The following is a 25,108-nucleotide window of genomic DNA, read 5'->3' as shown; positions in this document are numbered from 1 at the left end:
AAGATAGTGAGAAGGCGAGAGGAAGCCACATAGGGAAAGAGAGATTGAGGGATAAAAAGAGTGAAAGTGGTAAAATGATCGAGGTGGATAGGGGGAGGTGTAAAGAATCAAGAACTCCAAACATGGTGACTGACGACAGATCATAAACTAACTGCATAACAACTGATAATGACACATTAAATAATTTAAACGTCAGCACACAATGCACTTCTGTATGCTTACTGGCACATTTATGAGTGTCTCTGTAAGACAGAAGCATTTCTTATCATAATGGCATAATGTGTAGGTGGTAGAAGGGTTGCGATGCAGATGTATCCTGTTTGCGTCAGCGGTATTTGTGTGTTTTCGTCTATGTAGGAGTCCTGTTCACATAGGTCCTACAATTCTACTCATAAAACCGATCCGACTAAAGCATCTCTCTGGTCTGTAAATTCCTCTAAGAATCCAAACACCACACATATGTGAGTTCTTGGCAAGGCTCCTGGCCTGCTAAGCGGTAAAGCACATCTCTCAGATAAACAATGGCCCTCTCATCCTCCTCCTACCCTTCAATCACCATCACCTGCTCTTTCCATTTTCATCCCCTCATTTTATATTTTGAAAGAGGCATGATTAATTTACACACTATTCATTAGTCCATAAAGGGTTCTCTCTCTCCTCACCATCAACTGTCCTCTTCTGATCTGCTCTTTACTATGGCCTTCTTTCCTCATGCCTTTTCCCCTCCCACTACCAGTCCAATTATCCCTTTATCCATTCTCTCTGTTTTATTCTTATAATTTACTGTTCTCTCTTAGCATTTCTCCTCTATACAGTACCTCTGTACTGGTCTCTGCATTGGACCCTGTCCTCTCTCTATATTTCAAGTCAAGTCAGAATTTATTTGTACAGTGCTTTTCACAATATATATTGTTTCAGCAGCTTAGCGCCTCACAAACCTCCAAAGTCCCTTTAAGGAAATATTGTGGGTTCAATACAAGTTAAATTCAATTGGCAGCATTTGTAGCATAATGTTGATTACCACAAAAATTAATTTCAACTTGTCCCTCCTTTTCTTTAAAAAAAGAAATGTAAGTTAAAGTGAGTCACTTACAATGCAAGTAAATGAGGGGCCAATCCGTAAACATTAAAATACAAAAGTATAGCCACAAGACGTAAACCATCTGATTGTTAAATCATTTTAGTGTGATGAAATCAACTACTAACCTTTTCTGTGTAAAGTTATGGACAATTTTACAACTTTGTTACCATGACGACATAACACCCTAAATCCTAAAACAACTGTGAAAACAATGATTCAGACAACTTTACAGCTCATATATTAGTTTTAACAGAAGAATTAATGTAAGATTTATATATTATATTTATTATAATTATAATTATAAAATTATAAGATTAAAAATGACTTCCTTTAAACCCTACAAAAATTGGCCAGATCGATTTCCATTTTAAGTGCCTCACTGTAACCTTGATTTTTGCTTCTATTTTCTTACTTTTTTTTTAAGAAAAGGAGGCACAAGTCAAAATAATTTTTTTGTGGTAATCCACATCATTCCACAATTGCTGTCGATTGATCTCAATTTTTATTAAACCCTGAATATTCCTTTAAGGCAAGTCAGTTACTCAGCGCCCATCTTGGACATTTTCTATGCAGGCAATTGGCATACAAGTACAGCTCCAATCTATTTGATTGGGGAGAGAAACTGAAACCTCCAAAACTGTTTGTCAATACTGCATTTCAGTAACATATTTCAAATCAGAATTAAAATTTCATAACAATGGTATCATACTTTTCTTTAGAAATGTCTTTTTTCATCTCAAATAAAGCTATAACATTTTTATTTTTCAGGCTGGTCCAATGTGCATGCAGTTTTTAAAATAAACAAACAAGTGGGATTAGATTGTTTAACTAAAAGACCAGATTTTCCAGTCCTACAGCTGCCATTTTGAGAATTACAATCTCTCCTATGAAGTTTTCTGCAAATGGCCTGTCTTCTCCTCCTTATAATGTCTCTGGAACCCCCAGTGAGCAAGCCAAAGGCAACTTGGGCAAGGATAACACTCCCTAAATAAAACCCTCTCCTCTCCTCTCATCTCCTTGTCTTTCTTTCTGTATATGTATGCTGTGTTTATTCAGATTACACAGCCCTGACTATGACTGCAAATTCTCACTTTTAGTGACAAAGTACTAAAGTATTTATGCCGAGGGCCCAGATAAGTTACTGCCTTTGCTTGTGTGTTTGTGTGTGCGTCTGTGTGTGTGAGACTCTCTAAATGGGCGCTGTCTCCATAACAGATGTTTTTCTCGAACAGATGCTGACCTGAACAAGTGCATTCCTCCTCTCTCTCTGTCTCTCTCTTTCTCACTCTCTCTCGCTCTGCTGAGCCTCTAGACATGACGTTGGTAACGCCACCGCACATCTGTTGATAATACTCCCTACATCCCATTATCACAGGTATCTTTATATCGAAACACATTCTTTTATAGTCTCACGATTACACCATAAACCATCCACTTCAGTCAGACAACGGTGCCTTACACAGCCCTATCAACTGACTTATAATACACATAAGGGTTGGACTGGCCTTTGGGAACACAGGGACTTTTCATGATGGGTCAGTGAAGCTGTCGAAACCAAATTTATAAACTATGGATTTCAAGGGAGAAAAAGTTCAGATATTGTCAGGCAAGCCAATTGGACAACTGAGAGGAAAGTTTGATATTTCAAGTGATCTCTGCTACATAAACTACACTACATCAGCCAAATTCTTTGGAGGAAATAGACTTGATTTTATCAATGAAGTCTAGGACTATTCTCCATTCTAGGACTATTGCTTATAGAGAAAAACTGGTTTGAATTGTCTAAGACTCGTAAGAGTGTAATTATATATATATATATATATATATATATATATACATATATATATCAGTGGCGAATTCTCAGGGCCAGCCTTCTCTGCTGGCCTAACATGCCAAATAAATAAATATTGTTCATCCTTTCATTCTCAATCACCTTTTTGCCTATATATTTTTAATCGCTTTCCACTCTTAATTAATCTACAAACAAATAAAGAAAAACGGAAAGTTTATCCAGTCAGAATTTATTCCTTGATGCTTACAAGCGAAGCGTGACAACTGTTGCTGCCCAATTCACACACCCAAAGCAGCGCATGAGTCTGAGCTCCACCCCGTTAGGCCTTCAGAATTTCCACAGAATCTCTCAACAGTGCAAATGAATGAGCAACTAAAGTCAGATTGTCAGATTCATCAGCCAATCAGATTGATTTCTTTGTTCTTGGTGGGTGTGATATTTAGGATATGTCCTGGTCGAGGCCTTCTAGCTGGCCTTGAGTGACACAATCACGCTTTAAGTGACGTAATTTGAAAGTGAGCGCGAGATCTTGCTGACGAGTCGGCTGTCATTACTGCCGCTATCACCATTGAGAAAGAGATCCTTATGGATTTAAAATGGAGTTCGCTAGCTCGAATCCCAGGGCATGCTGAGTGACTCCAGCCAGGTCTAAGCAACCAAATTGGCCCGGTTGCTAGGGAGGGTACAGTCACATGGGGTAACCTCCTCATGGTCGCTATAATGTGGTTTGTTCTCGGTGGTGCATGTGGTGAGTTGACCATGGTTGCCGCGGTGGATGGCGTGAAGCCTCCACACGCGCTATGTCTCCATGGCAACACGCTCAACAAGCCACGTGATAAGATGCACAGGTTGACAGTCTCAGACGCAGAGGCAACTGGGATTCATCCTCCGCCACCCGGACTGAGGCAAATCACTACGCGACCACAAGGACTTAAAAGCACATTGGGAATTGGTCATTCCAAATAAAAAAAAAATAATAAAAAAATGATTTTCACTTCAAATAAATTGGTTAGTGCTTTTTGCATTGTTATAGCAACATCAGGAGTTTTCTAAGTGTAAATTAGGCTGCTTGAGCATTCAGTGTCAGAGCAAGTTTTGAAAAGTAGTGCTGCGTTCCATTCAACTCGGAAAGTCGGATTTTACAACTTCCTACTAGGAAAAGTGCAATGGAATGCATCTTGAAGTCAGAATTACAACTTGTAGGCTCGTGCAGAAATTCTCAACTCCGATTTCGCCGAGATGCAGGGGCATGATGTCACACAAACATGTCCACACTCAGGGAGATATACAAAGTGATAAACATTCACTTTATTGAGTAATATCGATAAATGAGTTTGTTTCCACATTACATGATATTAAAGATTGTTTAACAAATGCCTGCAGAAACAGGTGAATAAAACATTATAATCTCTTGATAATCGTAAACCTGAAGCATAAATGCTAGCGCTGCAGCATTGTTTATCAGTTGGGTTGCTAGGAGACATCTCTAATGAGAATCAAACCCCTGCTAAGCTAACGGGAGCGTTGCAGTTCAGAATATCGGGGAATGGAATGCATTTATAGTTGGAGATATCAAGTAGGAATATCCCTCATCCAACTTGAATGGAACGCAGCATAACCGTGTACCCTGACAAAACGAAATTTATTGTAAGCAACATTTAAATTGCAAATATTATTAGATAGATTTTTCCAGGTATTATAGACCTCCTTGTTAGAATCATATGAAAAATTATGATTTCTGATGTTCCTTTCACAAAACAGTCATGCTGCAGGTAAAATTAGACTTGCTTGAGCATTAAGTGTTTCTTCAAGTTTTGGCTTTCGTGCGTGGACGTGTTTTTAAAATGTCAGTTGGTAATATTAGTTGACTGCCACGTAATGTATGATAGGCATACGACGTCTTATTCATTGTGAAACTGTGTTTTCTTAATGGCATGAATCGTACTGAAGGCCTAGACTTAAAATACATGGCCCGCAGCTGATATACACTACCGGTCAAAAGTTTTGAAACACTTACTCATTCTTTATTATAATTGTTTGTTTTTTTTCACATTTAGAATAATAGTAAAGTCATCAAAACTATGGAATAACATAAATGGAACTATGGAAATTATGTTGTGACTAAACAAAATCCAAAATAAATAAAAACTGTGTTATATTTTAGCATCTTCAAAGTACTCACCCTTTGCCTAGAATTTGCAGACATGTACTCTTGACATTTTCTCAACCAACTTCTTGAGGTATCACCCTGGGATGCTTTTTAAACAGTATTGAAGGAGTTCCCATCTATGTTGGGCACTTATCATCAATCTTAAGTCATCAATTTCAAAAACTGTTTTTTTTTTTAATTAAATTTTAGTTTTATAATGAAATAAATTAAAATGGTGGCACAAATATATTTTTGTCTACAAAACTAATTTCAAACATTTAAGCATACACCTTCAGATCAAAAGATTTTTAAGATCATGAGAAACATTTCAGTCAAGTGTTTCAAAACTTTTGACAGGTAGTATATATATATATATATATATATATATATATATATATATATATATATATATATATATATATATATATATATATATGTATATATATATATATATAATTCTATTGTTTATAAGTAGTCACATATGTATATACAGGCCTATTTTATATTTATGTGTTAAACTTTTTTTTTTTATATATTTTGATATATTATTTGTAATTTAACATAACTTCTAATGTGAACTTAAAGTTGTATAAATAAATCTGCAGTATGACACACATACTGAATTACATGACATCAAAATACAGTGAAAATAAACATATTATACTATGTGTAGCAGGCAATACTTTGCATAATATGTGTGTTATATTATAGCTTGGGCTTATCCTCCGTGATAATCTGTTGTGATGGGTTCATATAGGTTGGCTGTTCTTTAGTCCCAGTCCATCCCTGCTGTACATTATACTGCTCAGTTCACCTGTAAGAGGAGCAGAGGGTAATCTCGTCCCACTGCTGTCCTCTTAACCACTTCACACACTCTGTTCTCCATGATCAAAGGGTCATGTTTACAATAACTCTTAAAAGTCCATTACATGCTCAACTGAGTTTGTTTCTCAAACCATGAGAGGAGACAATGCAGCTGAGCTTTGCCTTGATTTCAAGGAGCGGGAGAAAGAGTGAAAGTTATCAGAGCACTCCCTTTTACTCTCTCTCTTTCTCCTGTGGCAATATTGTCATCAATAGATTTATTTTTTTGTAATTGTCCTGACAGCAGCCTCTGTCAGACAGGGACAACATTAACAGCAAAGGCAAAATTAGCAAGAATCTGCCAGAAAACACTCAAGTGAGTGTGGTTTTGTGTGTTTTTGTGGTTGTTTAGGGTGTGTGTATTAGCAAGCCAATGGATACATGGAGAAAGAGAGACATAAAAGAGAGGAGAAAATTATTAGGGTTTTGTGCATGGGATAGAGAGAGAGAGATTGTGTGTTTGTGTTTTAGCTCTTTTTAGTTTGTGGTTTAGGCATTCTCTAGGGCTAATCCACGCCGCATCCTGAGCTCCTCTGACTCTCACTGACACACTTTGACACTGATGGCTGGTGAACACACTATGGGCTACCATCAACATTGAGTGCAGGCTGGGGACTAACTAAAGCAATCATGGTGCTTAAGGATGCAGAAATGTGACTGAGAGACAGGATGTACTGTAATGAGGACTAGGGAATGAAATGAGTGCTAAAAAAAAGTGTGTTAGACCTGCACCACCTTAAATGGATCTCTCAGACAACAAACCTAAATTAACAAAACCAAACACATGAGGAAGCATATTTGCTTAAACCTAAACAAAGTGTGCTGTGATTTTAGATTCAGAAATAAGACTCACAATAGTTAATCTAGATTCAGGATTCGGAATTCAGATTCGGAATAATTCTTTTAGGGTTTCTGGAAGCAGACCGAGACCCACTATTCAGTCTCGGTCCGCTTGTTTGGTGCGCACCAAGGTTCGGATGGCAGCATTCACACTTGTTCAAATGAACCGCACTAACAGAGCAATTGTACCAGAGTTCGTTTTAATCGATTAAACCCTCAAATTCAGATTCAGAGTACTTTTTAGGTTTAGAAATTGCAGTAGATTCAAAATAGTTCATTCAGATTCAGAATTAAGTTTCAGAATAGTTCTATCAGGAAGACTTGCAGACTTGAGTGAAATTCAAGATGACATTTATTTGATGAATATAAAAAAGAAAACGTAATGTCTCTCTTTGGCGTAAGCCCTGTCTGGCGGTCCGAAGAAGTTGTACTCGGAACTGTCATATCCTGCCGGAGATAGGAGGCAGGGGCGAGGAGCCTACCCATGTGCAGGATGGGACTCGACTAGTGATGGTGGGGTGGTGGAGGTTGCCGTGTTAGCACAACTGAAACAGCAATGTGATAATGTGAGCAGACTTATAAAGCAATGGCTTACATGTGATTGGCTAGGAGTTACCTTGCTAATAGTGCGATGATGTACAGCTGCTAGTCTTCCCGCTAGAACTACGCTGCGCTTACATTTCTATCAGGAAGACTTGCAGGCTTGAGTGAAATTCAAGATGACATTTATTTGATGAATATAAAACAGAAAATGTAATGTCTCTCTTTGGCGTAAGCCCTGTCTGGCGGTCTGAAGAAGTTGTACTCGGAACCATCATATCCTGCCGGAGATAGGAGGCAGGGGCGAGGAGCCTACCCCAAAAGAGAGAGAAAGTAGACTACTACCCCCCAAAGAGAAGATCCAGTCAGGTACAACCAGGTCTTGTGTTAGCGTTCATTCTGGAGGGGAAAAAAAGAGAGAGATGTGAACACCTAGATTTGACATGGTGCGTGATATCTCTGGCATGGTTGTGCAATACCTTTGCAATAGGAAAAGCCATGTGTTTTTTCTTTTCTTTTTTTTTTTCTCCTTCCTCCTTGATTTTGTCCTTGTCCTGTGTGGGTTATTTTGTTTTTGTTTAATTTTATCCTTGTCCTTGAGTGCGATTTTGGGCTCTCCGTCGAGGAGCCCCTGGTTGTGCAGAATCTTTGCCAAAGACGAACAGTGTGGTATGAGGCCCTACGTTAGGCCAGCGTTGTTGTGCAGTAGCTTTGTTGAAAGATAAACAACATTTGATTATGAAAACCCTCAGACGAGGGAAGAGTTGTTAGGATATCTTTGCCGAAAGGTGAACAACGTAGCGCAGGGGTGTCAAACTCAGTTTAGTTCCAGCCCTGCTCCAAAATGCCTCCTTGTAATCTTCAAGCACTCCTGAAGACCTTGATTAGCTGCTTCGGGTGTGTTTAATTAGGGTTGGAGCTAAACTCTGCTGGACTGGGGCCCTCCAGGAACCAAGTTTGACACCCCTGACGTAGCGTAAAGCCATACGATAATGGCGACTAGCGTGCAATCCCTTCGTTGAAAGAAAACAACATTTGATTATGAACCCTCTGGCGAGGGCAGACACTGTTTGGTGGTTATCTTTGCCGAAAGGTGAACAACATAGTGTAAAGCCATACGATAATGGTGACATTGTGTGCAATACCTTTCATTGAAAGATATCCCATGAGGCTCTAGCCCTCCAACGAGGGCGGCCGTTGTTTAATGGTTATCTTTGCCAAGGTTAACAGCATAAATAAAGCCATACGATAATGGCGATGTTGTCATGCAATACCCTGCTGAAAGATATCCCATGATAGTGTGAGCTTTCCGGCGAGGGCGAGCTGGCTTGTGCAATACCTATGCAAAGGAAACCATGCTTGAGATTATGGAAGACCTGGCAAGGAAGTTAGGCATTATTATCCTTGTGAAATGATGGACATGCTTTAATTTAATCATTGTGTAAGGAAAGATGTGATGAGAGAGAGCCACCAACCACCACTAGATAGATATGAAAACTTATGGCTGATGGAGAGTTGAGCTTGTTTGATGATTTGGGTTAGGTCGACTATATTTCAGGGAGGGTGAGGAAGACCAGCGGCCGAGCATCTTGACATTGGACTCCGGTATACCTTGACGAGCGGCAGTAGTAGCTGCTCGGATGCGAAAAGTGTGCACCGAGAAGACATGAGGGGAGAGACCACAACATTTTAGGGTAGCGGCGAGGTGGTTTCTGAACCAGTAGTGCGACATGGGGGTTAGGGATGGAGTGTTGAATAGGGGAGGAAATTTGAGATGTCTAGTGTGAAAGAAAAAGGAAATGAACACGCACACTGGGAGATCAGAATGGAAAATAGGAGTACTGTGTGAATGGCAGAAGGAGGAATAGTGAGCCCAGGCGGAGTTGTAGGAAGTGAGTGTGGAACGGGGAAAGTGCTTTCTGCATGAGATTTGGAGCGGAATTTAAATGGGGTAGTAAGGAGGGGCTTAATCCAGCAGGAGGTCTGAGATGGGAAGGCAGGAAATGCTCTGCCATGTCAGATGCCTCATAAGGGAGATGAGGCTAGAGGAGGACCGGCCTTAATTGATTATAGTGATGACTGCGGAATTGTTGCAAAACTACGACGCGTTTGCATGTCCAAAGGGAACCCCATATAACGCTGCCCATGATGATGGGATACATTTCAGAGAGAGTGGAAGAGGGAGAGTAGGAAGATATTGAAAAATTCATCTGGCCATTTCCCTGTGAACCATGATCCTAGAAGATATCCCACGAATCCTACGGAGGGAGCCACGTCCATGAAAAGGGACATGTCATCCGGAGATTTTTTTTTTGTGTGTGTGTGTGTGAAAAGGAAATGCCATTCCAGTGATTTAATAGCTGTGACCAGAAGAGAAGGTCCGAGCGGCAGCCGTCATCGATTGATATGATGTAGGAGAGGTTGTCTAGGAATGGGCTAGTGTGAGGAGGCGGGAAACTAAGGAGCAGCCTTGAAGAATGATGCGCATGGCAAAACTGAGGTAGCCTAATAGGGACGGGAGATTGCGTGATGACACGCAAACTGACCGGAGGACGACGTGCAAATAGACCTGATCCCGTCGAGTTTATCTTTAGGCAGGGAAGCTTGCATGTTTAAAGAATCGAGCGTGATGCCGAGAAATTCGAGAGACATGGCAGGGCCTGTTTTTTTTTTTTTTTCTCCACTTCAGAAGGTAACACCCGACTTGTGAAAAAGCTCAATAGAACGTCCAAAAAAGGGGTAGGGCAATGGGTTGATCGACGAGCAGGACATCATCGAGCAGGTGTAATATGAAGGGGAGCTTAATGTGATTGAGAAGGATCCAGTATAGGCCTTTCGATAGAGAATTACCATGTGAGGGCTACTTCTGCACCCGAAAGAGAGTTGGACAGCAAAGTAAAATTTTGACTGCCATGGAAATTTAGAGGGGCCAGTCGGCAGGGTGAATGGGCATGATTTGAAAGCATCTTTGATATCTGCCTTTTTTTTTTTTTAAATTTTATTATTATTATTTATATATATTTTTTGCCCTTGAAACTGGCAGACCATGCATGGTTCATGACATGTAGCTCCAGTGGACTGAATTTCGGTATCTGCTGCGAGAACACGTATCCGGCACTGTGATGTCCAGAGGAATGAATCCTACTGTCTGGTGCTGATGAGAGCTGCCCTGATACACATACATATAAACACGCATACGTACATTGAGTGGAGCAAAACGAAATCATTGATAACTTTAAAATCAATAAGGCATTTGGCAACATAGTTGAAGAAATAACAAAAGCATTTGGAGGGAGCTATGACTTACCAGCAGGAACAGAAATTAACAGTAGCAAGATTAAATTAGTGAGCTTGATTCGGCGCAGGTTTTATCCAATGATTGCAAAATCTACTTGCTACTAAATGTAACGTCCCCGACCACATGCATTAAAAGTGAACAGCATCATACTGAAATGCGTTGATACTTAAAGTGTGTAGTTAAACTGACTTGACTGTTAAACTCGTGAGCTTTGAAATTTTGAACATTGATGAAGCCCCAATGCTCGAAGATCACCATAGATTGAAACATGGTCCGACCGAAGATGAAAGTGAATTATTTATGAAGACATACGATACAAATTACTACACTTAATAATGCCTGAATGAGTAATAAAACAAATATGCCGTGAAAAAGGAATTACCCCCGTATGAGCTGATCATATGAGCGATATGCATTGCGCTGGTAATGAAATTATATGACGAATAAGAGAATGCATTGCGGGGCCTACCGCTAGGTGTCAGAGGCGCGCCGCAACAGTGGTGCTTCCAATGAAAACGTGGAAGTATGTATAGAGTAAGGAAACACTTCATATTTCGAAGAGGCATAAATGTGTCCTTGAAGGCGCTCGGGTAGAGAACACCGCTCGAAATGTTGAACCGAACAAGATAAGTTAATTATTTCACTAAGGACCCTTTCACAAGACTTTGGTGAAGACTATATTAAACAGTGATGCCATGCTCCCTCGGAGTGCCCACATCATGAGCTCTGTCTTTCCTAGTGAGAAGGGCATAGGGATGATACCTTGTATTGGAAAGTGTCCGCTACGTGAATTAGAGCAAAGAGCGACCAACAAAACGGGGATATCTTACTGAATGGAGTGATGGGACCCCGTAAAATTGAGCACTGTACATCATGACATGCCTGAATAATGATCTTAATTCCCCGATGGGGAACGCTCGGGCATGCAACACGGTAAAAATTGGTATAATGTTTATTTTCTGTATGCACTTGGTTGCTTTGCATTAAACTATGTGTGTTACGTGTGAATCTAGGTGCCTTTGACACTTAGAGAGAGAGAGAAGATGCTGCATCTGCATTCACCAGAGATTCAAAATGGCCTACTGCAGCTCCAGATTAAGGGGGCAGAGATGGTGAGATTGAATTTCCCTCCCAATTACAGCCATGTGGCCTCTTAGATCAGCCGTGCAGAAATATTTAATTACCAAAACCAATTACCCCAGTGGCAAATGTATCACTGTGACAAACGCAAGGACTCACACAGCTCTCACTAGAGGAAGATGTGAATGTGTGTACACACTGTGTATGCAGGTGTGTGTATGTGTGTATCAGTGTCCACTCAGTGTGAGATCTTGGGCTGTTTAATAGCTTGTCTTGTGTCTCATTCATCTCTGCATGACCTCTCATGTTTGCAGACTTATTAACTCTAATAGGGCAATTCTTTCTCTTTCTTCTTTCCCTATCAACCATAACCATATTTCTCTCTTTCCCTTCATCACTCTCCCTTGTGTTTAGCTGACTCACTCTTTTCAGAAATGGTTCACCCATGGTGTTCCAAACCGGTATGACTTCCTTTCTCCCATGGAACACATAAGGGGATGTTTAACAGAATCTTCATGCTGCTCTTTGCCATACAATGAAAGTGAATGGGTACAATGAGTAAATTATGACAGAATTTTCATTTTTGGGTGAACTAACTCTTTAACGTCTTTCTAATCCATTCTCTCTCTCTCTCTCTCTCTCTCTCTCTCTCTCTCTCTCTCTCTCTCGCTCTCTCTATCTCTCTATCTCTCTCTGACCCCTTCACTCCTCCCAACATGTTGGTCTCTCTCCCTTTCTGTCCATCCCAAGGGCAGACAGGTGGGACAGAAGCTTGCTTTCTCTCTCTGTTGCTTTATATGTCTCATCTCATCTCACCTGTTCTCTCCACTGTGCTTTTGTCTTACTCTCTCTCTCTCCCAGATTCAATGTCAGGTGTCACTTTCGGTGTTAAATAAGTTGTTTTTTTCTCTTTTTCTCTCTTTTCTCGCCTGGAGGGGATTAAGTCATCCCTCACTCTTCCCACACAGACACCTTTCAATAAAAACTCCCTTTCAATCTCTTTTGAAGTCAAACGAAATAACCAACATTCCAGAGGCAGAAGCTGAAAGGGTGTGTGAAAGGAAGATATCTGCAGTGGTCATGCATAGGCAGCTGTGGGGACCACTGGCTGCTTTTGACACCACTCTTCATTTTGGGCACACGGCAATAAAAAACAGATTTCCCGCAAATTTGTCCCAGGCTTCTCTTGTGATGAGACCATATAGTGTGTGCAGGTGCACAAGTAATGCAACACACATATAAAATCTTTTAATATATCATGAATAAATATAAAATAATGGAGTAAATATACCTCTACAGGTCTACGGGTGTATACATCATACATTGTACATAGTGTACAATGTAATATTTAGATTGTGTATTGCATATAATGTGTACATGTCTCCTGGTATTTGCTGTAACTGTATGTATTGTTGCATGTTAAGTAGATTTCAAGTGGGATCAAGGTAAATTCCCAGTACCTCATCTAGCAAATTTAAAAGACTTTGATTCTGATAAGTTAAAAAGTCTGCCATTGGCATGTACTTAGCTATAGTTTGGGGGCAAACTGTCATTCAGTCCCAACTGTACAATTCTAGTTTAACTCATAATTATTTTATTGTCACATTATTTCAATAGTTTTATTGTTAATTGCAATTTTCTTTTGTCTATTGTTAATGTATTGAAATTTGTGAACATTTATTTCACAAAAAAAGAGTTTGTAGTAGTCAATATAAATAGTATTATATAAAACAATAGAATATAGTATGTCCTCATTTAGATAGCCAGGTAAAAGTGTAATTGCTCACCTCGTGCTTTCCCTTCATTCTACAGATTCTGATGTCATTTTTGTTGGATTCCCATGTTCTTTTCTGTAACAGAGTTTAGAGGGAAGTTCAGTAATAAGGGGACTTTTCATTCACAGCACAGAGGTTTGAAATGTGCATATGTGTGTGTGTTTCTGGTAAGCTCTCACCTTGCTGTAAAACATCTCTTCTCCCACCACGTTGTCCAGCTCCACACGGAAAAGGTCATCCCTGACACACAAGAACACAACGTGTGAGAGAGAGAGATAGAGAGAGAGATTGTGACCGACTACAGACCAGCAACAAAACATAATACATTACTGAAATCCTACAATCTCTTAAAGGGATAGTTCACCTAAAAATACAAATTCTGGCATAATTTACTCACCCTCATGTTGTTCCAAACCCATATGACTTTACTTCCTCCGTGGAACACAAAAGGAGATGATAGGTTGTTTGTTAGTTTCTGTCACCATTCACTTTCATTGCATCTTTTTTTCCATACAATGAAAGTGTGGGGTGACTGAGGATTTCAGTCTGCCTAACATCTGAGTTCTCCAAAGAAAAAAAGGACATCATGAGGGGCTGTAAATTATGACTAAATAAATGTGAACTATTGCCTCATTGTCAGCGTGGGGTCTGGTTGAACATGCTTAACGCGTGTTAAGCGGTGATAAAGTTACCTTCAAAAGTCTGTGCTATTCAACTGGATGTGTTATTATTCTGGTAAGTTGCTAATAAATATATTGACTTTAACTTACTTGCTCAGCAATATTCTCTTGTAACTGTTGCTCCGCAATGACAGTAGTTGAGTTAAAAGAGAAAACTCACCATAGAAGCAGACAGTTCACAGTAATCTGGCTATAGCGCCCCTCGCAGCAACGTTGAGACTGCAACGTGTAGTTGCTGTGTTATGAATTATAGTCTGACACATTTTAGAATGCAACGTTTGAAATAGAGCTTGCACTGCAAGATGCGACTGTGCTCACGTGTTGCATGGAGTATGTTTCTGCCCAAACACTGCACGTATTCTGAGTTCTACATTTAAATCTTAAGCAAATTGCTATTGCATTCTTGTTACTTAATGAATTCACCCACATTCGCTGTCTCAGAGCAAACCCTCAGAAAAACGATTCATCACAGTTCGTCCTAAATAATCACAGTTCTTTGCGTTATGATATGCCTGATTTCCCCTCAATAATTCATAACCCACCCCCACATTGCATGCATGTGGCATGCAGTTTCACATTGAAAAAACATCCAGGGCAACCACTGTTCAGCTAAGGCTCAGCACTGCCTGCTGCCTCTTTAATAATTTTTCTATAACCTTGCGGCATCTATTAAAGTGTCTATTAATCTGATCTCTTTTAATCATAGCACGATTGGTGTTATGGAGTAGGGTGGTTTATGCCTGCATATTGATCAAGGGCTAAGAGCTGCCATGCGTGCGGCCGAATGAGAGTGCTTTAAAATCTCTCTCTTTCTCTTTTTCCTTCTGAGTGTTGTCATCTGTGAATCTGCCAAATTCACATGTTATTGCAGCAGTATTGATCTTATCTTTCATAGCCTTCCATCTGCATCACTGCTCTGTGGAATTCATCAACAAAAATGTAGGCTGTGTGTGTGTGGGCGAGTGCATTTGTGAGTTCTCGAGGAGAGCTTGACGAGACTGACTATAAATTATTCAATCCCTCTCTGTGTGGTGTGTTAAAACGAATCCCCCTTGGCTGTTCCCTCTCTGTGCAGGGCAGCCCCTAAGTGCCCTGGTTAAAATTATCATGCACTTACACAGTGCTTGCCTTATTTAGAGAGCACAAAGTTTAAGCAGAATACAAGCACCCAAGTAGAGAGTAAAAAGAAGGGTCTGTTTAAAGTTCTTCTGTACAGTCACATTCACATGAACATAAAAACAGGCTTTATAGTACACAACGTTACCAAACAATATATATGGTTTGGACAAGACTTGCAGACCATTGACCAGAATAGAAAACGGTAAACTGCTTTTATTACAATACGACTGGGCCAGTGAAAACTCTTAGCTTTATCAGTCTCTCTGTTTATCTTTTCTGTTCTGTCTCTTTCTTTATCATGTAACCTCTTTTTATTTCATTAATGGTGTTTTTCAAAACACCTTACCTTAAATTTTAAACTTAACTGTGTAACTTGCCCGCATTGTTTGTGCTACAGTCATGAATGATTGCTCAAACCGTGCAGCTTGTTGAGGACAGGTGTATTATTACTTTTCTAAGTGATCAGAATTACACCTGGCAAATGAAAAGGACCACAAGAGCCCCAGGCCCCTCGGCACACATGGCACAATTTGGCCCTGCACGAGGTAAGGTCCTAGCAGCAACTTAGCATTGCCAAACAGCATTGTGCCAATGAGTTTTGCACAGGAGAACACCACTCTCATTTTCTTGAGAAAAAATGACAAATCTAGTTACTTTTCTTCCCCTCTGCATCTCTCTTTTTCTTTCCTTCTAGTGATGGGGATCCTAAGGAATTCAATGATTCCTTTTCCGATTCATTTGAATGATTCCGGTTCCGATTACTCTTAACTATACTTTCAGTACTTTTGAAGAATTATTTGGAAATAAGAAATGGAACTCATAGCATTTACTGCCCTCAGCATCCTGTTGCCAAACGATGAGATAGTTTAAGTTTTCTTCAGAGCAGATCCAAAAAAAAAAAAAATTCATACAATTCATGTAAAAGGCATGTTTGCATACTTTTTTGAGGTATGAATGCAATCCAATATTTGATCCTAACTATACTGTATACTACAATAAAAATTCATAATCGGACTAAAACATTTTTATTCTCGGTTCCCAACCCTATTTCCTTCTTTGATATTCTCTCTCTATATCTCCCTCTAGATAGTTAGATTTTTTTGAATGATGGAGTGCCTTTGGCTAACTTTGCTGTTTTATATATTTGGTACAATACTATGCACTTATCCGGTGCAACAATTTTATGACCAAACATCCCCCATCGTTAGTGACAGGTTTGATACAGGAATGTGTGGGTTTCACTCCTGCACCTAACTGAAAGATTTGACCTTCGAGGTCAGATCCTAAGAGATGGCCGTGGCTTGATTTAATGTGACTTCACAGGGTCACCACTAGCAACATTCCTCTCCCTCCTCTAGATACTCAGAACATTACTTATGTATACAGATAAAAAAAGAAACACCTCATTTGTCTTTTAGTTCTGTTTATTTATGGGTTGGTTGGAGTTTTTCCCCAATAAGACAATGTCTACCCTGCTAAAAACAAAAACAAAAAACAAAAAAACAGCTGAAACCAGCCTGAGGTGGTAATTGGTCTCCCAGCTTGGCCAAACTGTTTAGGCTGGTCTGTTTTGCTGGTTTTAGAGGTGTTTTGGGCACTTTTCAGCTGGTCAGGCTGAGAGACCAGCTAATCCAGCTACACACCATCTTGCCCAGGCTGGGAGACCAGCTAAACCTGCTTAAACCATCTAAGACCAGCAAACAGCCTTAGGCTGGTTAAACCGGTATGCTTACCTCTTAGCTGGTTTGGCAGGTCACCCAGCCTGGCCAAGTTGGTCTTCAGTTGGTCTAGCCGGTATTCTAACCTATTTAAGCTGGTTAGGCTGGTCTGTTTAGCTGGTTTTAGAGGAGTTTTGGGCACTTGTCAGCTGGTCAAGATTAGAGACCAGCTGGAAAACCAGCTAATCCAGCTAAACACCAGCTTGCCCAAGACGGGAGACCAGCTAAACCATCTTAAACCAGCTAAGACCAGCAAACAACCTTAAGCTTGTTTAACCTGTATCCATAGCTGGTTTAGCTGGTCTCCCAGCCTGGATAGTTGGTCTTCAGTTGATCTAGCTGGCCTCCCAACCTTGACAAGAGTGTGTTCAGCTGGTCAGCCAGGTGGTCTCCTATCCTAACCAGCTGACAAGTGCCTAAAACCCCTCTGAAATCAGCAAGTAGAACAGTCTGACAGTGTTGGGAGACCAGCTAAGACTATCAAACAAGCTAAGGCTTAATATTTAAGAAGTTTTTCTCCCAGCAGGGTAGTCAAGAGTTTGTGACTACTTGTATGGGTGTCCAGAAATATCCAGAGTGAACAGAGGAAATTGAGAGTGTTTAACAAACTGGCCCTGTCCTCTCATCCCTGACCAGGTGTTGACAAGGTAATAAAGTTGAGAGTCTAGCCACTTTCACAAGCCATGGCCTTGAGTGGTTATGCTAATGCTAACAGGATTTAGCCTGCCTGCACCCCTTATCAGGCTTCAGCACACTGTTGCGGACTTTATTCAGTCATTCCAGGCAGTCTACAGTATATCCTTGTATCCAGTATAATCAGACTTAAAACTTCACTAACTCTCTGTCTCTTTCTATGTCTCTCCTAAGCAGTATTGCCTCCTGGTTCACTTTCTTTAACCATCGTTATAAAATGCTCCCTCTCGAGTCATTGGCTAAATAAATCTCCTTTTTCACAGAGGTCATTTTCTGTTGGCTACGGAAAACACCTCCATTTACTTCAGACACTGATACTGTAGGTACAGTTAGCTGAATTTCACTGAATTACACTGTCCATGGTGGCACTTTATTGGAAAATATCTATGAAACAGTCGCTTAGCTCTGGGTTTTTTTTACTAACTAAATAACCCAAGGGCAACTTTAGACTGCAAACTTCTGACTTTTCATTACGAGAGAGCCCATTCTGGGTGTCTGACGCAGTATGGCAATTTGTGATGTATTTATTGTTAGGGTTGAGGGTTTGACATGGTCTACACTCTACAGTCTAGCAAGCAGTTCATTTCCTGACACAGTATAAGGGTCTTTATTAGAGCAGGACATCCCTTCTGGACCCTTGCAGCTTTCAGTAACTATCACCATATGTTTGACCTCCCCCAATCAGGGTTGGGGTGTAACGAAATACATATTTAAAATACAAATTATAAGTAACTGTATTCCACTACAGTTACAATTTTAATCATTGGTATTTAGAATACAGTTACATTCAAAAATTATTTTGATTACTGAAGAGATTACTTTGCATTTTATTGTCATTTGTTTCATTTAATATTTAGTCCTTTCAGATGGAAAAATGTATACATATAAATGATGCGATCCAAAGTGCATTTGAACAGCAATGAAACACTTTCTTATGATGTGTTACATTCATACGAGCAGACAGAGAAGTAAGTTGGGAGCAGAAGAAATAGAAATAAACCTTGTGTAAATTGTCAGCTTAACACTAAGCTAAAATGCTATTTCTAGCCATTTTACATGCACGTTACCAGGCATGATCATATTTTTTTATCAAGAAAATTCACATTGGATCATAATATTTCTGTTTTCTAGTAAGACCTTTGATATTAGGGCAAAAATCTTATTCTTGATTATCATTTGTGTATTGTTTTCCTGTAAAAATATCTAAAAATCCTTAAAACAAGATCAATTTGATTTATCTTGTTTAAGAAACAACACTGCATAAGATATTTAGGTTTGTCAGAGAATGTATTTTTAACATGTGTTTTTTGTCTTACTGTGCTGGCAGAGTTTTTATAATCAAAACAAGTGAAAAAATCTACCAGTGCTGAAGAAGTAATCCAAAGTATTTAGAATATGTTACTGACCTTGAGTAATCTAACGAAATACGTTACAAATTACATTTTACAGTATGTATTCTGTAATCTGTAGTGGAATACATTTCAAAAGTAACCCTCCCAACACTGCCACAGTCGACATGCTGGACATTTTTGGAAAGTATGCTTCAGAAATTCACAGTGTGTGTGGTTTAAGACTACAGGTGTCCGAGCTTTTCATTTATATCTCTGTACCACTAAATGCCAGAGACAGCAGGGAGAGCCAGCATGTCCTTAAAAGGGCTTGAAAGCTGTTTAATTACCATGCAGAAGAAGCAGCAATACCGACTCTTGATTTTAAAATAAATTGTTTTTGAATGTCAGATAATTTGCTTACACTTCTGTGTGCAGGTAATTACAGATGCTGATATAACAATAATTACAGGTTAAGCACACACTAATCAGTATTATTTCATGCCCTACCTGGCTCCAATGTAAAGAGTACGATTGACCTGCAGGATTCTCTGAATATGCAAGGGTTCCTGTCTAAGAGATGAGCGATGGGGTCGTCCCAGAAACACAGGATACCGTCTCACCACTAAGTAAAAAAGAATTAACAAGAGATAATGAGTGATCAAGGGAAAGTGTTGACAGAAAGTTGTATTAAAATTAAATTACATTAAAAACAAATTCTATTTTAAATGTCACTTTCTCCATTTGATATAATTTCAAAATAATTTCTCTCAATCTTTGAGATTGTGGGGGTTTTGGTTTAAGTAAATTTTTAGTGATCTGTTTTAAAGCTGCTATTCTAATTACTCAAAATTTATTTTGTTCTGTTTTATTTCTTAAATGGAAGTGAAGCTTTCCCCAAAATAAGGTTTTCTGGATGGACTTCTAATGTATAAGTAAAACTTAAATTAATCTGTCCAATCACTTCATTCCAATATATTTTTTAATTTAGAGCACACAAGTAGAATATGACTATATGAGCCTTAATTTCCCCACAATTTTGCCATCAATCCCATTTTTACCAAACTATTGTATTCACTTTGGATAACAGTGTTTAAAAAAAAAAATCTCATTTGTATCTTCCAAGCATATTCTCTCCAACCACTGGATTGAGGGGTCTGAAATGTATTATGTGATACTGTATTTCTTCCCAGTCTTGCTGACTGATTTTTATTTTTCATTCGTCCTCCCACGAAGTTTAATTTTACTCTGAGTATCCTGTACATCTCCTTCAAATGCACTCTTTAGAGATCCTTTTAGTTTAATTAGTTGTATTGTATGTATTAACTATATATCAAATTGATGGATGGATTAATTTCTCATAAATCGGGGTGGTGGGTGAGGTGAGCCGTTAAGGTGAGAGGTGTCTGATCAATCATCAGCCACACTGGAGATAGAACTGTTGACAACCATCTCTGTTTGGTCTTGACTGGTTTTGATTGATTACATTTTTCCTCATCATCATTCCACCTGGTCAAGTAGTGTTGTTGCTCTTCTTCTCTATCTCTTCCTCTCTCTCAGTATGTGATAAGACTTTCCCTGTGGCTTCGTACAGCTCCCCTGCCTGTTTATCCTCCTGCCTGGAGCATTATAAACCCCACGGTTTTTCTCATCTTCCCACATGAGTTGAGTCTATCTAATGCTGGGATGGAATGCATGGGATCAATACCATTGATCTGTGATCAATCACATGCCTGCTCTGCATAGTAAAGTGAAAGCTGAGTGCCTGAGAGCAGACTGATCTTGACTGGCTACACGTGAGATGGAGAGATCTTTACCTTCAGTGGGAATGAAGTTCAGAGGTCCCGGTTCATCAGGGAAGGCAGCACACACTGACTGCAGGATCCAGAAGAGCCAGATGAGAGATTTGACCACCTTCGCCATGACAGCGGAGCACTGTAAAAGGAACATTTTACAACTTTAGTGAGGAAAACCAGCAATCCGATGGACTTTAAACCAACCCACTCACAAATACACATACACAGCTTTATCATCAGCCCAACACCCCAGAGATTAAGATCAGTTATTAAGTCATCCACCAATAGAATTTGTGACTGTCAGCACTACTGGTCCATTCGATGTGGTGTGTCACAGAACTGTCATCAAAGACATGAGACAGAGGACTGAACCCAGGGGACATTTAACAAAAGGGCTTCACACAGAGGCAGAAATGGGGAGGGGGCCAGAGTGTGTGTGAAGCTCTATTTCAAAATCCTAGTGGGCTGCCTCGCTGCCTACATAGGGCAGCTGCCTTAAAAGAATCATCCTAACTGAAATGAACCTCATTAATGACTGATTTGAAATGCTTGAAAAAGGCAGCAACTTGAAAAGTGTCATACAAATAGCTCTGCTCACAAAAAAACTCTGCTTTTAAATAGTTTTTCTATGTAAATATGCTCTAAGCGGACATCTGTGACCATTGTGCAGTTTTATCAGCGTCTCGTACAGGAGTGCCATGCTTTTAAGATGCGGTGTCAAGTTTAAATAACTTAATATTTAAAAACGTGTTAAGACATCGTTTCGCTCCATCTAGCTTAATTTTAACACAAGAACGTATTTGGTCTGAATGGCCATGTAGATTTTGGTCAAAACAAGGTATCTCAAAAGCAGCATAACTTTGCTGCCTTCTTTCTGGAATAGACTTCACATCTCCAGTGCACCTAAGAATGTTTTTTGAATGTCCATATGTGTGTGCTTCAGAATGTTATGGTATGTACACCTACATTTACATTTAGTCATTTAGCAGATGCTTTTATCCAAAGCGACTTACAAATGAGACACCAGCAAGCAATTTGTGTTATACAAAGTTTAACAATCCTGATCCTCTCATCTGTAATAGTGAAACCTAATGGTACTGTCTGAACACAGTTTGGGGTTAGAATCTACTTAAAAGTATGATACAGATGTTTCTATTGTGTGTATAATTTAGTTTGGCATTAAGAATTGATAGTTTATGAAAAAGCACAGTATGCCTTTCATACCTTAAGAACATTTTGCACAATGGATTGTTGTATTTGTACAAAAGAAATCCTGGAAAACCAGGGAAATTACAAGCCATTGTGTGTTTCAGATATATTTTCCACAGTGGTCAGTGATTTCAATAGCAAGAAACTCAGTATATGAATGAACAATCCTCTGCTTGAGTATTAACAAGCTAAGATCATTTGCATTGAAACTTAAGTGGAAATGCTGTTTGTTACAGTCACAGTGCAAACATAAACAAATCAGTCACTTTTCAGCGCCGCGGTGTTAAGCCGACACGTACAAGTATTAAAATCCAACAGCCTAAATTTCTTTATTCAAAAAAGCCCTTCTTATTTTCCTATGGCTAAGCGCCAATTGAGTTACACAATGCAAAACAGCCAACTCTCATTTGTCATAGCGTGGCCTTGCTGTCCAAAATGCACTCATACACTCACACACACAACCACATCCATTGTGGGTCTATTTCTATAATGAAACAACTTTTGTGGCGTTTTATCAGGGCTAACTATCTTTCCAAGACATTTCTAGAATTCCTCCTATTGAAGTCTGAACAAGGCTACCCCACACACTAATAGGTGAACACCCAATCCAGCAAATTATGCCCAACAATAGGCTTACATGAAGGAGAAAAAAAGGGAGAAGGGATGAAAAGAGGCCAAATGGGGAATGAAGGGCAACGGAACAGGATAGCAAAAACAAGAAGACGCTGCCATAAGTTGGTATCGGTGATTCTATTGTCTCGCTACAATTAATCATTTACGAGTATGCGCCAGGCTTCACAAATGTAATTAGCATAATTTGAAACTCTGAGCTATAGAGTTTCACAAGACAGCAAGCAGATGCAGAGGGGGTGAAGTAAATACAAGCTCCGATACAACGTTTACCGCCCCACAGTTTTAATTATGACAAATGTTATGTGGCAAAGTCAATTCAGGTAACATGATTGGTCCATTTATGCAAAACTAATACAAAGCTTGTATATCCTAATACAAGCTTGAAACTTTCCAAATTAAAGCTGCTGTGCTCCACTAATATTACCAAACAGAACTGCAAAAATGATGATTGTTTTAAAATAATAATGCTTCCAAACATTTTCCCAAACAAACAGATAGTCCCGCCTCAAACATATGCAATTGGTTGAGCCAGAAGTTGACAAGTCAGACCGCTCAAACAAACAGCGCAATGTTGAAATTGCCATATCACTACGGTGTTTACACTCTTCGGGAAGTAAACTTAAAACCAAACCACTTAGCATTTTAACCTATATGGCTCTTAAAATCAAAGCCAACATCAGTAGGATTTACATGCCTTTCACTACCGCTTCTATAGAGCTTCCTGTGTCAATGTAATTATTAATGTTTGAGAAGGTAATTATCTAAATAGGATCATTAAGAGACTGTGAAGAGAGCATGGACAGGGAAGGCTGTCTCTCTGACCGACCACTGAGAAACCTTCACTGATGACTTAAGATAACACATCACTTAGCTAATCAGTGATAGCTCGGAACTGTAGGCCGCTAAATGAAGGCTGATATACTGCCAATAATCTGATCGGTCAATTGAGACCAGAAAACAAAAGCAGAGATAGTGGACTAGAACAATGATTCTGAGAAAATGTACCTATGAATGGATTACTTATACAGTAGTTATCTCTGCATATTAAGTGTATAGGAGAAAGTATTTTAACACAGAAAAAGTTAAACATTCATCAGCTATAAATTCCTCTATACATAGACATGAAAAGACTTTACATTGTAGCTCAAATGGCCTATCTTGATTCCTTTTATGAATAAATTCACCGCTTGGTCTTTCTCAGAGAAGTTTCCTCCATGATTACCTCCAAAACTTGAGATAGACAAACAAGCTCAGATGTCACATTCACCCACTGTTTCTAGTATAAAAGTAAATCATCATAATAATGTACACTTTAATAATATTGATTCAGGTTTAGTGTTGATGAACGGGTACTTAAAGTAGAGCTGTGGGTAGGGAAACACTGGACAAAAACAATATATAGTCGCTCAAAGCTGAAGATCATGAATGTGTAGCTGCCAAGCAAGTGGTTGCGATGTTAGTATCATGCCACATACTGAGAATTGCTTGGATGTTTAAACTTGGTTAAAATTCAAATGCTTTTGTGTATGAATATGGTTATTATGAGCCCCATTCTCAGCCTTTAGAAAGCAAAATGTGCTGATGATATGTATTCTGGGTAAGAGAAGAAAAGCACTGATCTCATTACGGACCCCCAAGTGATTTAAAAGTAATAAATCATCTACGGATTTGAGAACAAACTTAATTTATGTGCGCCCCAGATAAAATACTAATAATGAGGGGAGAGAATGGCATTAATGAGAGAAGTGATCGGTTATAAAGGGATGAATTAACGCATGCATTATCAGACTGAAACAATCACAGAGAACAGAAATGTATTAATGTTTAAATTCTTTCTCGTATCCCAGCTTAAGAAAGCCATTTAGAGGTTGATTTCTAATGACATTCACTTCTGAAGGTACATAATGTAATGTGTTGGATTTGCATAGCTACAGCATATCATGGTCTATAACTGTGGAAAGACAGATCAATTGATAGTCAGTTGAAAGTAAATTTTCATGTTGCAGGCGATAGCAACAGAACATTTGGTATGGGCAATTGCTTCTCGCCCCGGCCTTGACCTCTCAACAAATATACAGTACAAACCCACATTGTGACCTTGTGTTATCAGATTTGCCTTAAAGGCACCTGTTCACTCCAACTTCAAACTTTTGGTAAATCTCAATTTTCAACTTTTAGTTTCTATAACAGTAACAGTAAAATCATTGTAGTAGGTATGGTACCACAAAGGATTTATAATGTGAAAAGAACTCACAAATGAGATGACTTGTTTTCATGAAATGATACAAGAGCAATTTCTTCATCAGAAAGTTGAAGGAGAGAAGGGAGAGATCTTAAGAGAAGAAAAATAAAAAAGAGAAAGACTAAAAAAAATAAACAGAGAAAGTAGGTAGGGAACGCAAAAGCTTGGAAGTAGCATCGGCAGACAAACGTTGATGTAGAAAGGGGGGCCAAAGAATTCCTAAAATGCTTTCAGTGCTTTCAAAGCAGAGAAACTGGAAGAACCCAGAACC

The 25,108-nt window shown here is 39.2% G+C and overlaps 1 protein-coding gene across 4 annotated transcripts in view; it reads right to left on the bottom strand.

Moving 5' to 3' along the window:
• The window catches only part of LOC127424442 (semaphorin-6B-like), a 166,200-nt gene that overhangs the window by 66,517 nt on the left and 74,575 nt on the right, over positions 1-25,108 (bottom strand). For all 4 annotated transcript variants that reach the window (XM_051669671.1, XM_051669674.1, XM_051669673.1 and 1 more), the window contains exons 2-5: positions 20,775-20,892; positions 19,468-19,582; positions 13,599-13,659; positions 13,432-13,494 (exon numbers count right to left, since the gene is read on the bottom strand). In XM_051669671.1, coding sequence (XP_051525631.1) covers positions 13,432-13,494; positions 13,599-13,659; positions 19,468-19,582; positions 20,775-20,880 — 345 coding nt within the window. In that variant the 5' untranslated portion in view covers positions 20,881-20,892. The remainder of the gene's footprint in view (positions 1-13,431; positions 13,495-13,598; positions 13,660-19,467; positions 19,583-20,774; positions 20,893-25,108) is intronic.

Source organism: Myxocyprinus asiaticus, chromosome 33, assembly GCF_019703515.2.
Source record: "Myxocyprinus asiaticus isolate MX2 ecotype Aquarium Trade chromosome 33, UBuf_Myxa_2, whole genome shotgun sequence".
Taxonomy (NCBI): domain Eukaryota; kingdom Metazoa; phylum Chordata; class Actinopteri; order Cypriniformes; family Catostomidae; genus Myxocyprinus; species Myxocyprinus asiaticus.
Note: the sequence above shows the minus strand (reverse complement) of the source record. Positions and strands in the feature narration are given on the sequence as shown.